This window comes from Anopheles cruzii, chromosome 3 (assembly GCF_943734635.1).
Source record: "Anopheles cruzii chromosome 3, idAnoCruzAS_RS32_06, whole genome shotgun sequence".
NCBI lineage: Eukaryota > Metazoa > Arthropoda > Insecta > Diptera > Culicidae > Anopheles > Anopheles cruzii.
This window is the reverse complement of record NC_069145.1, coordinates 72,371,418-72,386,945: the sequence shown is the minus strand read 5'-3', so window position 1 is coordinate 72,386,945 and position 15,528 is coordinate 72,371,418. Positions and strand designations below refer to the sequence as shown.

The 15,528-nt window shown below is 48.9% G+C and overlaps 5 protein-coding genes across 5 annotated transcripts; 3 read left to right on the top strand and 2 right to left on the bottom strand.

The window, feature by feature from the left end:
• Window positions 1–43: 43 nt before the first annotated feature.
• On the bottom strand, window positions 44–2,018 carry LOC128274509 (protoheme IX farnesyltransferase, mitochondrial). Its single transcript, XM_053012735.1, has 4 exons — window positions 1,797–2,018; window positions 1,286–1,667; window positions 1,027–1,222; window positions 44–967 (listed from the first exon to the last, which is right to left on the bottom strand). The coding sequence occupies exons 1-4, from the start codon at window positions 1,893–1,895 to the stop codon at window positions 142–144; spliced, it is 1,503 nt and encodes a 500-aa protein (XP_052868695.1). The 5' UTR covers window positions 1,896–2,018; the 3' UTR covers window positions 44–141.
• A 275-nt stretch (window positions 2,019–2,293) lies between these two features.
• LOC128273251 (anamorsin homolog) lies at window positions 2,294–3,512 on the top strand. The gene is made up of 5 exons (XM_053011186.1): window positions 2,294–2,486; window positions 2,561–2,761; window positions 2,841–3,026; window positions 3,086–3,210; window positions 3,279–3,512. The coding sequence occupies exons 1-5, from the start codon at window positions 2,345–2,347 to the stop codon at window positions 3,390–3,392; spliced, it is 768 nt and encodes a 255-aa protein (XP_052867146.1). The 5' UTR covers window positions 2,294–2,344; the 3' UTR covers window positions 3,393–3,512.
• Window positions 3,513–3,557: 45 nt separating this feature from the next.
• On the bottom strand, window positions 3,558–5,820 carry LOC128272660 (U3 small nucleolar ribonucleoprotein protein MPP10). Its single transcript, XM_053010519.1, has 4 exons — window positions 5,711–5,820; window positions 5,070–5,643; window positions 4,228–4,993; window positions 3,558–4,162 (listed from the first exon to the last, which is right to left on the bottom strand). The coding sequence occupies exons 1-4, from the start codon at window positions 5,818–5,820 to the stop codon at window positions 3,558–3,560; spliced, it is 2,055 nt and encodes a 684-aa protein (XP_052866479.1).
• A 625-nt stretch (window positions 5,821–6,445) lies between these two features.
• Window positions 6,446–8,701, top strand: LOC128273763 (ethanolaminephosphotransferase 1). Its single transcript, XM_053011800.1, has 6 exons — window positions 6,446–6,499; window positions 6,898–6,966; window positions 7,343–7,795; window positions 7,859–8,194; window positions 8,254–8,430; window positions 8,518–8,701. Exons 1-6 carry the CDS (start codon window positions 6,446–6,448, stop codon window positions 8,587–8,589), a joined length of 1,161 nt encoding a protein of 386 aa, XP_052867760.1. The 3' UTR covers window positions 8,590–8,701.
• Window positions 8,702–12,108: 3,407 nt separating this feature from the next.
• LOC128272502 (uncharacterized) lies at window positions 12,109–13,750 on the top strand. Its single transcript, XM_053010325.1, has one exon. It carries the CDS (start codon window positions 12,109–12,111, stop codon window positions 13,549–13,551), a length of 1,443 nt encoding a protein of 480 aa, XP_052866285.1. The 3' UTR covers window positions 13,552–13,750.
• Window positions 13,751–15,528: the final 1,778 nt, after the last annotated feature.

Sequence of the window (15,528 nt, the reverse complement as noted above, 5' to 3'; positions counted from 1 at the left end):
ATTGTTCTCTAATTGAACGAACGGACACGTAATAATATCGTTTGTGAAGCATCTGTGCACCAGTTTATTGATACTCCGTTACTATATCACTTTGCTAACGCTCTAGCTCTTTTTGTACATCAGCTCTTACGCAGAATGGTCTCAAAGCTTCTGTTTACCCGGGGTAGGCAAAACGGTTGCCACGTTAGATAGCAAACTATCTTCGATCGCTTTGATGCTCCCGTTAGGAGCGGAGCTTCCGATTTCTGTCACTATATTTGGTACCAGATACTCGCCGCTAACAACTCCCTTCGTCTCCCTGCTCAGCATCGCTTCGCCACTTTCGAGCTCCATCTTCTCGGGCTTTTCCTCACCAAACAGCCAATACTTCTTGTTCAACAGAAACAGTGCCATCAGAAGTGGCAAGTGTAGTAGCGAGAAGCGGAATAGTTTACGCGAACTCTTGCTGTCTGCCTTCTGGTGAAAGTCCCACGCGAGGTACGCAAAGTAAGCGTTCAATGGCAGCGTTTCCAGTGCAAACCATGCGTTCGTCACATCCAGCACCGGTGCCAGTAGCGAGAGTCCCGCTATGAAACCGGTGTGCCTTAGTGAAACGCGTGTGCAGAGGGCTGGGTGTGAGTTGGCCATCATTTTGTAGCCCGCCTTCAAGTACTCTGGCCGAATGTTCCACGATAGGGCATTAAAGTGGGGGAACTGCCAGCAATACAGCAGCCCGGCAAGGATCCAAGCACCGGCTCCGAGATCGCCACCGGTACAAGCGGCCCAGCCCATCAGCGGTGGTATGGCACCGACGAAGGAACCAACCCAAGTATTGAGAATACTGTACCGCTTCATGGGCGTATAGATGCTGGTATAAAGAATCAGATTGGCCGCTCCCAGGGCCGCAGTAATCTCGTTGACACCGAAGTACAGCATACTGCAACCGATAGTGCTGGCCCCAAGCGCAAAGCCAACGGCATGCAATTGTCTGCAAGCAAAGAACGTGATCATATTTCTCACCAACATTAACGATTGGATTCAACTCACGAAAGGTAGCCTTTGACAAGCACCCGGTTCCGGGTGCGTGCCATTTGTGCATCGAACGAGGTTTCTACGACCTGATTGATGGAGTTAGCGGCACCCGAAACGAGCGTTGTGCCGACAGAACAGAGCAAGAAAGTGCCCAACTCGAACGATCCGGGAGCCATCGCATAGCCTGCCATCGTTGTCATAACCACCAGTGCTGTAGAAGAACATTTTCAGCCGTTATAAAATTATAAACCGTTTCCATTAATCTTTTACTCACATGTTAACCGTATCTTCGACAGCATCATGTAATGATAAATCAACCGGCTAAACCCGGGCAACGAAGCGATCGAAGCAACCACAGGTTCTTTCGCTTCATCTGCTGTCGCTGATAGGCTGGCACTTTTCTTGGATGCGGTAGTCACGGAGGCTGCCACCGCCGCCCCAGACGGTAGGCCAACAGATTTACTAATTTCACTAAGTAATGCTTTCCCATTGGATATCGTTGGTGTGGCCAGTGGAAACGAGACCGGACCCGGCAAGGATGCAATCTTTGCCGCGGAACCATCGCCATCTATGATCTGGGATTTTGTCCCATCGTTCGCACTGTGCAGCTTCCTGATGCTAATGTGCAGTGCAGCGGACGATCTGAACGTATCGTGCTACAGGAATAGAAGTCACGGTGGTCAAGGTAATTGTGCATTGTGCATGTCGTCACCACCAACAGCACGTCAGCACAGCGTTCGATCGATTGATTACACAACCAAAACAACACCTGCGCGGCTACTTACCCATCGTGAGCAAAACGGAGGTCGCAGGCCGTTGGTTTGGCCTCCGGTTTGGCGTACCACTTCGCACCATATCCGGCTGCTTGCGAGGAACTTATGCATTACGGTGCCACCGCCAGCTCGGGGAGCATTTCACAGTGGAAGCTAGTAAATCGCGCGTCGGATTGCTGCTTAGCAATCCATTTTGGCCCGGTTGCGCACTGTTTTGGTGTTGAGTGAGCGAAAAAATTGCCGCACGTGAGACTGTCAAAGGACCGGGTTGATCGATTGGTCGATTTCGCCAGGGTTGCTTCAATGTTTTGCCAGGGTTGTACTAGAGCCCGAAAGCGTTGAAGAAGTAGAATTAAAAGATAAGCTTTCTTGCAATTACTTTTGTATTATTTTAAAACTCCTTTAAATAGAGACTTAGAATAAAGGACTCGTCTTAGAACACACAAAATTCTCGACGATTGGTTCACCAAAAACAACAAAGTTCCGTACGTCAGTTGAAGACACAATCTCGGAGCGATTGGATTGGGATTTCGTGAGTCAACAGAATTGTTGAAACAAAGATGAATTTCGTGCAAGAAAAGAATCATGTTCTGTACTTGTGGGGCGGTTCGGTAAGCTCCGAAATTGAGAAGGAAGTGAACGAACTCAAATCGATCCCGAACGTGAAAGTCAATGTGGAAAACGTGGATCGATTGCATCTTGGTATGTTCGATCCTTCCCAACCGGACTAACTTGTTATCAGATTTATCATCGTATGCTCTTGTTCCATTTGGCAGCCGAGTATGGAAACTCACAGTTTGATGTGGTCCTGGCAAACGTACCGACGGGAAATGCAGCCATTGTGACGCACCTGGTGAAGCTGCTAAAACCGAAGGGCAAAGCTGTATTCAAAGACGACACGGTGACCAGTGCCGAATCGGCACGTGCCAATCTACTGCTCGCCGGGTTTATCAATGTTGTGGCATCGGAGAATAATGGTAAATGATACAATCTCAGGCGTGTTATCAGCCACAAACCACAAAGGCCAACCCGTTGCTGTAACTTGAACCGTTGCAGTGTTTGTGGCCGAGAAACCTAGCTACGAAGTCGGATCGGCATCGAAACTTTCCTTCGCCAACAAGTCGAAAGTGGCGGCCGTCTGGAAGCTGGATGCCGGTGATGACGAGACTGAAGAGCGTATCGATGACGAAGAACTGCTGGACGAAGAAGACAAAACGAAACCTACGCCAGAATCGTTGAGAGGTAAGGAACGGGTTTTTGGGATGTCTAACAGTCAGTAAACGTTGCCACTATTGACACAGTTTGTGGGACAACGGGCAAAAGGAAGGCGTGCAAAGACTGTTCCTGCGGGTTGGCAGAAGAACTGGATGCGGAAGCTCTAGGAAAGGCCATCACCGATCCGGCACCGAAATCCTCCTGCGGTAGTGTAAGTATTAGGTGGCATACTTTTGTTTTTTCATGATTTTTTGCATCATTTTCTCTCGTACTTCACAGTGCTACTTAGGCGATGCGTTCCGGTGTGCGACCTGCCCGTACCTTGGTATGCCCGCTTTTAAGCCGGGCGAGAAAATTGTGCTCAGTGACATGCAAATGCAGGCGGACATATAAAACGGTTTCTTTATGGTCGGAATCAACGGCAGATACAACATTCGCAGATGATAAGATTAAAACAGTTTATAAAAGTATGCAAAAATGAAATTTGGGGAACTTATCGTACATAAAACACAAAGTACTGAAAAGCGATCAACCGCGTTGTAGCTTTATTGTTCACATTCACAGTTTCATGCTGGATGCTTGCAAATTTTCTACCATCGGCTTCTTCTTTTTTAGCGCTCCGTTAGCTTTCGCTTTAACCTGCGACCGCACCTCATCCTGCAGCTGGGCAAAGAACGCGGTGGAAGACTTCGAAGGGCCCGACGACGTTTCGGCCATTTGTTGTACGTTTTTGGCCTTCGTAACCTTCTTCAGTAGCGATGTTTGCAGTTGGCGATCCTGTTTGGCGCCGCTGCTGATGCCTGCGTTTGCCTTGGCCAGCTGTTTCTGTTCGCGTTCCGCTTCGCGCTGGAACTTTTGCTGTTGGAAGCGTTTCTTCAGCCGCCGTTCGCGGTTCTGATCGGTCTTGGTGCGTTCGGCCTTCGACATTACGTCGCCCTTCGGCCGATTGTGGACCTCTTCGGGAGCTAGCAGGTTTGCGTCGCTTGCAGCCACCGGTGCCACCTCTTCCATACTGATGGCGGCCGTGTTGGTAAGAATCTTAACCTCCGGCACAGCTGGACGCGGTGTATAGTGGAAGTTGGACAGTGCGTCCAGTTGGGCCAGCACCGTTTTCATCATGCGTCGAATTTCGACGTGCTCCTTCGGTTCCTCTTCTTGTTGGTCTAAAAGAACAATGTAAGCGATTTTTAAAGGCAACCGATCTCCACTTTGCAGCACTGCAACTTACCGGCCGCATCTGGATTTGACTTTTCGAGCTGCTGCAGATACTCTTGCTCGTACACCTGAGCGAGCGACGCCTTGCTCTTCTCCCCATCCAGAACCAGTTGCTTACGATACTCGCGCGGATTATCCGGCGGGCGCACCTTTCGCTCCACGTCGTCGAACGCCTTGTTTTTGATGCGTTGCCGGATGATGTCTTCCAGCTTCATGGTTGTCTCCTCTGAAATGACCGGTACCGGGCGGGTGGTACTCTCAAACTGAAGCACCTCCTCCAGTAGCGAATTCTGGGGCCGAGTATCGGCCGTAATCTCGCCCTTCAGTTGCCACGGTTTAGTCTTAAGCATTTTCTCCTCCATTCTGGTAATCTTTTGACGCAGCTTCTCCTGTCGTAATTCGAATGAGGATTTTGGTTCATCGCCGCCGTCGTCGGGTTCACTATCGCTTGATTCTGGCTGTTCAATTGAAGGCTTCTTCGCGGGGCGGCCCTCTTCGCGCTTCGCGTAGTCGTCAACCGGGAGACCACCTTGTCCTTTGTAAATTTCATAGCGAAGCTTTCGATTGCGTTCCATTTCCGCCTCATCGTCAAGCTCATCCGCTTCACTATTGTTTTCGACTTTAGTTTCTGCTTCCTCATCCATTTCACTTTCTTCTTCGCAGTCGTCGGATTTTTGTAGATCATCGTCGTTGTCTTCATTGCCACTTTCATCGTCGTCATCATCTTCATCTTCAAAAAAATCGCCATATTTTAAATCCTCCTCTTCGCTGTCATCGCGCTATGAAGAACAGAGAATAATTATCGAATCAATAAATGTAAAAAATGGACCGGCCGCAGCACCAAGAAATACATACTTCACCGGTGTGCTCATCGAAATAGTCGACTTCGATGAGAGGATTTTTCTCGGTCATCCCATTCTGACGTCTCCGTTCCCGTTCATCTTCCTCGTCCAGGAACTTGGCCATATCATCCAGCTTGAAAAACCGATCGTCGACCATCGAACGTTTAGTTTTGGGAGTTTTCTCTGAACTTTTCTTCTTTCCTTTCACTTTTTTCTTTCTGGCCAAATTATCGTCCTCGTTGTCCGAATCCGAACCATGGCCGTTTGTAGTTCCATTCTCTTCAGACACGTCCATCTCCCCCGTTGAATCTTCGTCACTTTGTGAACGGATACTAAAGCTTAGAAGCATCCCCTTTTCACTCTTGGACAGTATTGTGGAAGTGGTTTTTAGATCCTGTTTGACCAGATACTCGTTTTTAAGCTCAAGCTGCTGAAAAATCTGCTCTCCGTCCATCTGATCGGTCACCAGCTCCTCGAGATACACGGCCTTCGAGGAATCCTCGCGGCTGCTGAACTGATTTTTCGTCCCATGATCATACAGTGCCTTAACCAAGGATTTTACGTCCTCTGCCACATGATTTTGAGTTCTTAATTGAATAAAACGAGAATCTCATTGTAGAACGTGTGGTTCGCTTACTACGCAGATCGGCTTACGTGAGAAAGTTTTCCGGCCGTTTGGTGTACTCTCGGAACAGCTTGAGGTAAGATTTCAATCCCTGCGCCTTCTTCGGAGTGCCAGGAGAAACGGCCGTCGCCTTAACCATTGTGTAGCAAACAGGAAAGAACAATAACGTACGCAATTTACAAAAAAGGCACTTTTTCCGATGCGGCGCACGTTTCACGTTCCTTCTCGCGTGTTTGCAAATTTGACGTTTCGAGGTAAACAAACCACAGGATCCGTTTGACAGCAGTTTTGACAGCCCCGTTTGCAAAACCGCTCGGCAGCGGTGAAAAAAGCAGTGAGTCGAACGCCGTGAAAAACCATATCCTTTGCAATTACGGTAAAAGCCGAAGGCGGTCCAAAACTAACTAACGTCTGGGGCTCATTCGACTAATGTCACGGCCGGTCCGAAAGTGCCGATATTATCGTAGACGTGTGCGGTGTAGTGGCGGTAAAGGAGTGCCCGTGGGCCCGTGGTGAGCCGGCAAATTAGTCGCTTCCTTTCGTGGTGCATTGTATCCTTGCCGCCTGTAATTGGCCATCCTAACTGACTGCGCCAAGCAAGTTCAATTCATGCACCACTTTTCGGACGTTTGCATCAAACCAAATACTCATCCCCAAAAGTGCTCAAGTCCAGTCACCGGCTGCGTTGATCAATAGATCAATCACGAACTTTTAATTAGCCCTTTCGCGCAGTAATCAGCTGCTGGACGACCGTCGTTCGAACGATGGGCGACCTTTACCTTACCCAGCAACATCTGAACGGATTCGATAATTATAAGGTAAGGTTTACAATCAATATTATGTAAGAACGGTAGGCTTTGTGGTTTATCGCTGCAGGCCTTTGGGCGGTAGGTCCTGTTTTGGTCCTTAATAATCCACGCATCACGCAATGGTGCCGCCTTCGTTAGCGTGCCATCAGCTGCTGGACGTCGTTCCGCATCGACCAAATAGTCCTGCGGCCGAATGCAATTTCTATGTTTTCTGGGATCTATTTTTAGCGCTAATCACTTTGAGTGTTGCGGTCCCTTGCCGTGACGTGACACAGGAAATGCGTAAAATGTGTTTAATAATAATTAAGAAACTCCATTATTAGGATCCGTTGGAAAATGGCGTCAGTAACTTCAAAGGGCAATGTGTGTAGGAACGTAACCGGATGGTTTATTTTCTTCTATTCCAGTACAATGCCAGAGATACGTCACCGCTCAGTATATACGTCATGCACCCGTTTTGGAATTGGCTCGTAGAGGTAAGCGGTCAATACATTTTATGGCGATTTTCGGAATTATTCAACTCATCGGTGCACAATTGTTTCCGATCCACGCATCGAGAGTGGAACGAAACACGTGAAGATCCATAAATGTCGTTATCATTGATTAGACCTGTCTGGCGGGAATGTTTTCCCTTATCGTCGACGTTGGGAAAGACACCCGAAAGTGTTGTTTGCAATTGACGAAACGAACACACTAATGCGCCAATTGCATCACATGCCGCCGATAAGACGTTCCGGTTTGCACTGGTCAGAATGATGGTGTACAGTTGTGTGCCGAAAAAGCTACATCCATCACGATTGGGGCAACACAAAGTATGATCGATGTTTCTATTTTTAATTTCTTCCTCCGCAGTACTTTCCAAAATGGGTCGCCCCGAATCTAATGACGTTTGCCGGCTTCCTGTTCACGGTGGCCAACTTTGTCATACTGTCCTGGTACGACTGGGGATTCTGGGCGAGTACCGACCTGGAGGACACAACGCCGGTCCCGAACTGGTTTTGGGCGGCGGCAGCCATTAACATCTTTCTGGCCTACACGTTAGACGGTATCGATGGCAAACAGGCGCGCCGCATTCAGCTGTCCGGTCCGCTGGGTGAACTGTTCGACCACGGGCTGGACTCGTACTCTGCGTTCTTCATTCCTGCCTGCCTGTACAGCATTTTTGGCCGCGGGCCAACGTCCGTTCCGCCGATCAGGATGTACTACATTATGTGGACTATTTTCTTCAACTTTTACCTCTCGCACTGGGAAAAATACAACACGGGTGTGCTGTATCTGCCCTGGGGTTACGATCTAGGAATGTGGGTAAGTTGGCCCCAACTCCGGGTGATGTCGAAATAGACCATTTAATAGCTAGCTTCCTTCCAGGGCTCGGTGCTGATGTATCTCGCCACGTACAAATTTGGCTATCAGCTGTGGAAAGAGCCGATGCCGTGGGGTGTTTCGGCCGGCCAGCTGATGGAGCTATGCCTCCACGTGAGCGCCATGTCCAACCTGCCCATGGTAGTCTACAATATGTACCGATCGTACAAGGATCGCACGGGAAAAATGCGTTCCTACAAGGAGGCCATGCGGCCTCTGTTCACGTACGGCACCTTCATGTTCGTCTGCTTGCTGTGGGTTTTCGTTTCCCCGGGTGACATTATGAACCGTGATCCCCGGGCCGTTTACATTATGACCGGAACGATATTCAGTAACATCAGCGTAAGTACGAATCGTGCAAACTGATCGTTCGCAAACTGATCTTCACTATGGTTCCACAGTGCCGGTTGATTGTTTCGCAAATGTCGAACACGGTTGCGGAGACGTTCAACTGGATGACGGGCGTGCTAGGGCTGGCGGTACTGATGAGTCTCACGATGCCGCTCCTCGAAAGGCCACTGTTGTATTTACTCGTAATCGGTTCATCGGTGGCCCACTGGCACTACGGTAGTGGTGTGGTGAGTCGTTTTTTCATGCCAAATTTTCTTAGTGGCTTCGTTAGCTTCGGGAGCGGGAATTCAAAACTGATTTCTTGTTCATTCCAGGTGCAACAAATGTGCAAACACTTCAACCGAAAGTGTTTCCTGGTGACAAAACCTAATGAATCCAAAGAATAGGAGGCACTACTACGCGCTGTCTAGGAGCAACCGTCAATATCGTGAGGAAATCAGGTCGCTTGTCAATTGATGACTGTTTGAATGCCCTCCCCACTTGGAAGCAGCCTTACTTAAGCGGGGCGATTCATGTTTTTCGTGCATTCGCCTTACTTTTGACACACTTGCCAGCAGTAAGTTCAGTTAAGATCAGTTGATCAATTACATCGCTTCCTGGGCAACATTTTCCTTCGTAAGACAGCGCGTGTTCTTCAATCGTTATTTTTGTTTTGGCCGCTTGCTTCCTTTGGTTTGATAAATGTGACACAGTTATACTATTAATTAATAATATTGCATTAGGTGTTGTAATTAGATAGGAGCACAATCTCGCTATGAGACCTGCAAGACCACAGGCACCCCGAGATTTGTTTTGATTAATGCTACACCTCTCGAAAGTTATTGCTTTAATTCTGCGTAGACCGTTCTCTTATGTGCGGTGTTGACCGACAAATGGATATTGATTACGTTTTTATGCTTGTAACGTCAACAACTGTGTCCGCGATCGATCACCAGTGTGAACAAACCAAAACGAAAACGAAACAAATAGCAGATGATAAGGCGCTGTGTTATTGGTCGGTATTATTGTGGTGCACGGGTTCAAGCAGATGATTGTAATCGGTGCTAAATCGTCATATATTTATATTTATGATTCATTCGATCGCGTTTTTTGTTCAGTACATCACACGAACGAGGATTAGTCGGTTACAGTGGCGCAATTTATGTTAATGATTGCTGTATTTGAGACGAGAAAGTGCGGGACAGGACAAATGAGTTTTCCAAAGAATACATTTACAGCCACAGTGACCAGTGTGTCCGGTTAGGTACGTCGTGATCGATCGTTAAGTTACATTAGTGTATATAGGACGTATTCGTATCAATATTGTGCGCCCTTTCGTTGGGGAATGACGAAATTAGAAAATAATGAGTTCAATTTGATGTGAAAGTCATTAACTATTTTATTAGGGTTGTTTTGCTGTAATTAAGAGAACAGGATACATTTCGAAAACGTCACAAATTCTAAACTAGGTTTTTGAAAAATTAAAAACGGTTACTTTACATTACATGGGACAGACAGAATAAGGAACGCCATGAACTCCCACTCGAAACACGCTAATTCTCCCTGCTTTGTACACATGTTAACATTTTCCATATGGAAATATCATGACAATAATGTGTAGAAGAACAACATACGGTATCTAGCTTCTGATCAATTGCCTGAAAGTTTCGTGTTCCAAGTCCCAGGACTGTGTGTTTTTGTGTTTCTTTTAGCAACTTTTAAAACGTAGTGTAACGGAACAGTTTGACATCAAATTCTAAATCTTGTATAGACAGGGCAAAGATACATATTAAGGGATGTGCACATTGATAGCGGTCGGAAACCTAAGGTTGGCAGACCAGAATGGCGCAGTGACGAGTGCGTTTTGTGTATGGCCCCGAGATTCTAATTTTTTTTATATAGTCTTTTTTGTCCAATGTGCATTTATCAACTCACCTCACTCGCTAATTCTGTGCCATACCGTATGGGAAACTAACATTTCTATTGAACTCGATAAACTAGTGTGCACGTGCCACGTAATCTACAAAAATGATATCAAAACGTTCGTAAGGAGCTTGAGCGGTGTGGACAGTTAACATTCGAAGCATGCATCAACGAAACGAGTAAATTGTTACTCCCGTTTGAAGTGAATTGACGCTAGAAAGTTGAGCCATCAAAGGGCGCGATCGGAACGAAGGAATTGCTGGGTGCCGTTGGTTGCTGTAAGGATACGGCCCAAACTCAACTCACATTTAGTGCTCGAAACGAGGCAGCATAACAGACGCTATTACTGTACTACCGTTACTTATACAAGCACACGCATAAATATATAAGCCCCGGCATATTACTCACTTTCTCTTTACGCCAGCAAATGTCGATATCTTGCAAATAACAGCCATCACAAACCACTAACTTATAGCACGGTCGTTTCCAACCTATCTAACTTCCATGACTTCCGTTCGTAGCGATGTTCAGATCAGTCGATGGTCGATCATCACAAATGTCTTGTTTTATGTACAGTTCTGTGTTCTTTCTCGCGAGAGGAAAATTTAATTATTAGCACATCCAGTGAAGAACGTGCGCCTTAGCGAACGTTTTATTTATCTTTCGATTGTACCGTTCCAAAAGGCGAATAAAGTAAATAATGTACCGAAGAGTTTTTGTTAGATTTTTCGTTTTATTCTCAATGTCGCTCGTAGTTTGCAAATCCTTGCTAGCTTTCAGATCAAGGCATGAGCCAAAATATCACAACGATGCTCGAAGGTTTCGAAACCGAACGAAGGACATTCCCGCTTGAAATTGGCGCACTCTCAAACTGGATTGGTTGGGTAAAACTTAGCAAAATAGCTGAAAAACCATAAACTCGCCTTGAGATGTGACAACATCGTGAGGCCATCGTTAACGCTCATCGTGGCCTGAAATGTTGCTTCTGTCATTGCACTTAATTACGTCCAGTCCTCTGAAATAGACGATCCAATATCAACATTAAAGAGTGGCCTCGATTTGTGGTTTTCTGTCCAAGCTCATCGACACCGACTACTTTCCTTTCCAGAAGCGTCCGTAGATTAACCTGTCCGTCCGTCCGGTAGCTAGTAACAGTGCCGTTATGTTCTAGCTCACAGACCCTGGGCCGTTCTCACTGCAGCGTTCGTTAGAATCGGTGCATAAGAAGATCACGACACAGTGTAATGATGCCTTCTCTATCTTTCTTATGAACGGCACGAGAAAGTCACTCGTTTTCACTGCTCAGAGCTGCTACTGGGAAAGTGATATGCTAATCTAAATTATGCTCATATTCAGCATGGAAATTTGCTCGGGCGGATGTGCTTCCGACTTGACTGACTATATTAGTGACCCCAATATTCATCGAGATTCGCGAGGAAGTAGCTAATACTTCCTTCTTGGGGTCATCAGAAAGTCGAATAAAAAATGCGGATCGATTTCCGTCGTTCCAATAACGAGCGTCCACACCACGTGCGTCCTCTTAAATATGTATGAACATTTTTACTATGATGTTCAAATATTTATAAAAGCTCAGTTACAAAGGGTTGAAAAACAAATTTAATACTTTACTGAGTAACATGTTTACTATTCGATCGGTTTAGGTTGAGCTCCGATCAACATACAAACCACTATTCCATCAGTGGCCCTTCCAATGCGAAAAGTGCTCCAATTAGAGTGTTTCTTCTCCCTCTATTCAAGGAAAAAACCAGTCCTTCTCTCTACTTCGCGATCGACCCCTGGCGGGGACGAGCTTTTGGTTGGCGTTTTCTTCAAATAAAACTCTCTCGCGCTCTCCGGGAATCGCGATTCGACCACGATCGCACCACCACAAGACTCCGCGCCCCGGAGATAAGTGGCGATCGATTGCGCTGCGCAGTCGCTCGTTGATCTTGAGCCAGCATAGACCGTACAAGTCGGGAATCGTAGAGTCAAGCTCCGTCGAAATGTTACGATTTGCGGTACTCTTGCTGCTGTGTGCAGCCTTGGGAACACCGGTGGCCGCTGGACCGACCATCCGACGAGACGAGCAAACCAACGCCGTAGTAGCGGAGTCAGCGGATCCGGTGACAGTGTCCGCGTCGAAACCCCAAGCTGAACCCACCGTTGAGGAGAAGCCTGCTGCAGATTCGCCAGATTCTAAGCCAACGATCGAAGAAGCAGTTCCGGTGAAGCCCGCCGTAAGCAACGATGAGGTGCAACCGGAGGTGACCAGCGCAGCACCGATCGAACAACCGGAAAGTCCGCCAACAACGGTCGCAACATCGACGACCACCGAAAAACATAGCGACAGCAGCGCGGTACCCAGCGTGACCACGAAGCGACCACGCAAGACGATCACGTTCGACCAGCGCCAGGAGGGCGAGTACAACATCCGGGCCGATCTGGAGAACTTTGTCATCGTGGTCGTACCGTCCGGGTCGTCGTCCGGGGCGACGTTGCTCGATCTGCTGAACCGCTCGGCACATAAGAAGTACGCCGCCGACCACCAGCATCCACACCACCACCGGAAGTCATCGCATAAGCGCAAGAACAACAAGGCGCACGGTGCCCAGAAGAAGGTGGCCCAACCGACGCCGGAGGTGATTGTGCTGGACGAGGATCACGGGCAGCGGGTGGCTCAGCTGGAGACGGAGGAGTTCATCGAGGGTCGCACGCCTTACAAAGTGGACCTATCGAGCAGCGCCCGGAGCGCGGACGGTGGCAATGAGCGGGTGGCCATGCCGAAGCCAGGCCATGCGTTCCGACCGTTCAGTGTAGAGCAATCGGCCGTGGGCCCGGTGGCGAGTGTGGTCCGTTTTCCGGCCGCCTCAGGTAACTACTATCCACTTGCTTCGGGTGCTTTTCCCGCCCAGCTGATCGACACCGATCGACGATGGGGGCCGCCCAGCGGACGGGCACTTCCGATCGGGTATGATACTAACACAGTAGTAGCCGCCAGTAGTAGCGCCACTAACCACAACAATCTGACCCCTGGTGATGGTGATCCTGATGCCGGTGGTGATGTTGACGACGGCGAACGATCCCTGCTGCTACTTCCTGCGCCATTGCCGAGTGATCGGAGCGATTCGGTGCCGTACGGACGCAACGGCGAGACCGGCGACGATGGCGGCCTGCTGCTAGTGCCGGCCGTGCTCGCTAACCCCGGAACGTACCCTTCTCACGATGCTTCGATCTCCCCCGACAGCCTAAGGTACGCACCGTTGCGATCCGACGTTGACATGACCCAGCTACAGCTTCAACCGGACGACGCGTCGGAGGGCATTCTGGACCTGGAGCTGACGCACCAGGACCACGGGGACGAGCTGCGGCTGCTCGGGGCACAGGAGCAGTGCGGTCCGGATCGGAAACGGGACAGCTACGGGGTGTGCCAGTTTGTGCGGCCGTGAACCGAACGCGGCCTACTCCCGTGTGTACCTACCTCTTGAAGCTCTCCGCTCGTGGCGGACTGCCGCTGTTAGTAAGGTTTTCTTCTTTTTCCACTGCTAAGTACTGCTAAGATTAGTGAGAGCGAAGGGCGAAGTTAGTGTAGTTTTTTTTGTAAACGTTCTATTTATTGAAGCCATCGTGCCAAATAAAAGCCATACTCTACCCCTGAATTCGTACCACGCTGAGATTGCGTTGCAGTGGCCGATGCGAGTCGCGTGGCGACCGCGGAATCCGATCCGATTCCGAAACGAGACGCGGAGCCTATTTTAAGGCTAATCTAATCTCGCGCGCTAGTGATAGTAGCTACGACGAGCCGTGAAAGCTGATAATGGCACCGAACCCTGAGGGTACTTTCACTTGGGCGCGATCGTGCTTCTGAGGTGGAAGCTTTGCTGAATGCGTCAGCGCCGTGGTAGAAAATAGTCACCGGAGCCTTAATTTAGAACGTGAAACCCCGCTTGGCTCAGGCCGAATGGCGAAGAACTGCGGGCAAGAAAAAGTAGAACCGATGGAAGTGAAAGACTGAAAACTAAAAACCAAGAGAAAAGAAAGGTTAAACATCCTGCCAGCCCGGGGCCCAATGCCCCGTTATATTCCGCGACCTACTTTCCAGTGAATGTTTGTTATCGAGCACATGTCACAATTTGATTCGCCGCCTCGCCGATCGCCTCTGGGCCGCCAAGATCATCCTCTCGCGATGTGTGCTCGCAGATGTAGACGCGGCGTGACCAAACCCAGAACACGGTCACATGCTCACATGGTTTTGGGGGCCCCGATGAAACGAAATGGTTAAGTAAATAGAGCAGCAAGCAAATCAAACAAGGTCAACGCAGTGTGGAGCCGAACAGTGAGAATTGAATTATCCGCGGCCTATGCTAAAAGCTTTGTACAAAAAAAATTAAATCACTAATTTGAAGACATGTAATAGAACTCATAAAACCAGGATCAATTTGCTCGATCTACAAAAGAAGGCTTTACAATGTTCTCAACATACCACCATCCATTGGAATAACCCCAATTCTGCAGCCACGTGCAGGTGTCACAGTCGACAATAGTTCAAATCAATTTACTGCGTCATCTCTGCGAAAGAAGCAAAACCAGTAGCGATTGGAACACGAAAAGAAATCATCTTTTATGTTGGAACGAAACGAATGGGGGGAAAAAAAACCAAAGTACCGTTCGCGCCCTCCGCGGGGGGCCAACGCTCGGGCCGGATCGTGATAGCTTCCGGGCGAGGCATAGATCCAGCGCGAGGGTCATCTGCTGGCCGCACGCGACCATGCTTGTCCGAAAGACGGGCCGCATCCTGTCAAAGATGTTGTCCAGAGCCGCAGAAGCGTATTGTAACTTTCTTCCTGCCACTGTGGCCCTCTTGTGGTCCGGCCACGGCTTCAGTGGATCAGGTCTTCGCGGAGTGACAATTAGGTTGGCCAATTGGACGGTTCTCGATCGCGCTAATGATCGTTCCCGGGAAAGCCAAAGATCCAAAACAAAAACAAAACTTCCGATCGCATCATCTGCACACCACCAAATGAGAGAGAGAGAGAGAAAAGGCGAAGGAGCTGAAAGATACCAAAACAAAGGGAGAGAAGTGGGAAAAAACGGCAAAGAAACGGTTAGTTACGTTGACCCCTGACAGAGGCGGCGGCCTTATGTACCTTTGGCGGGGAGAGTTTGACGATCGCGCCCTCACCCGGCGGCATGAGAGGATGCAGGGTGGCGACAGAGCCTTCTATCCCCTGTACCTTCTGCTGAGATGACTCCGTTCTCCGCCAGCCATTGCTGGCCAGCACAGTCCGGTTTGGCCAACCAAGTTTGTAGTGCTTTCTCTCTAGCCCGATGGTCGGCGGGAGCCCCGAGCCTCGGTGGGTGAGGAGGGTGCTCCCTGCGGGACCAGTTTTTTACTCCACCACAACGCGGTGACCGCGACAAATCAC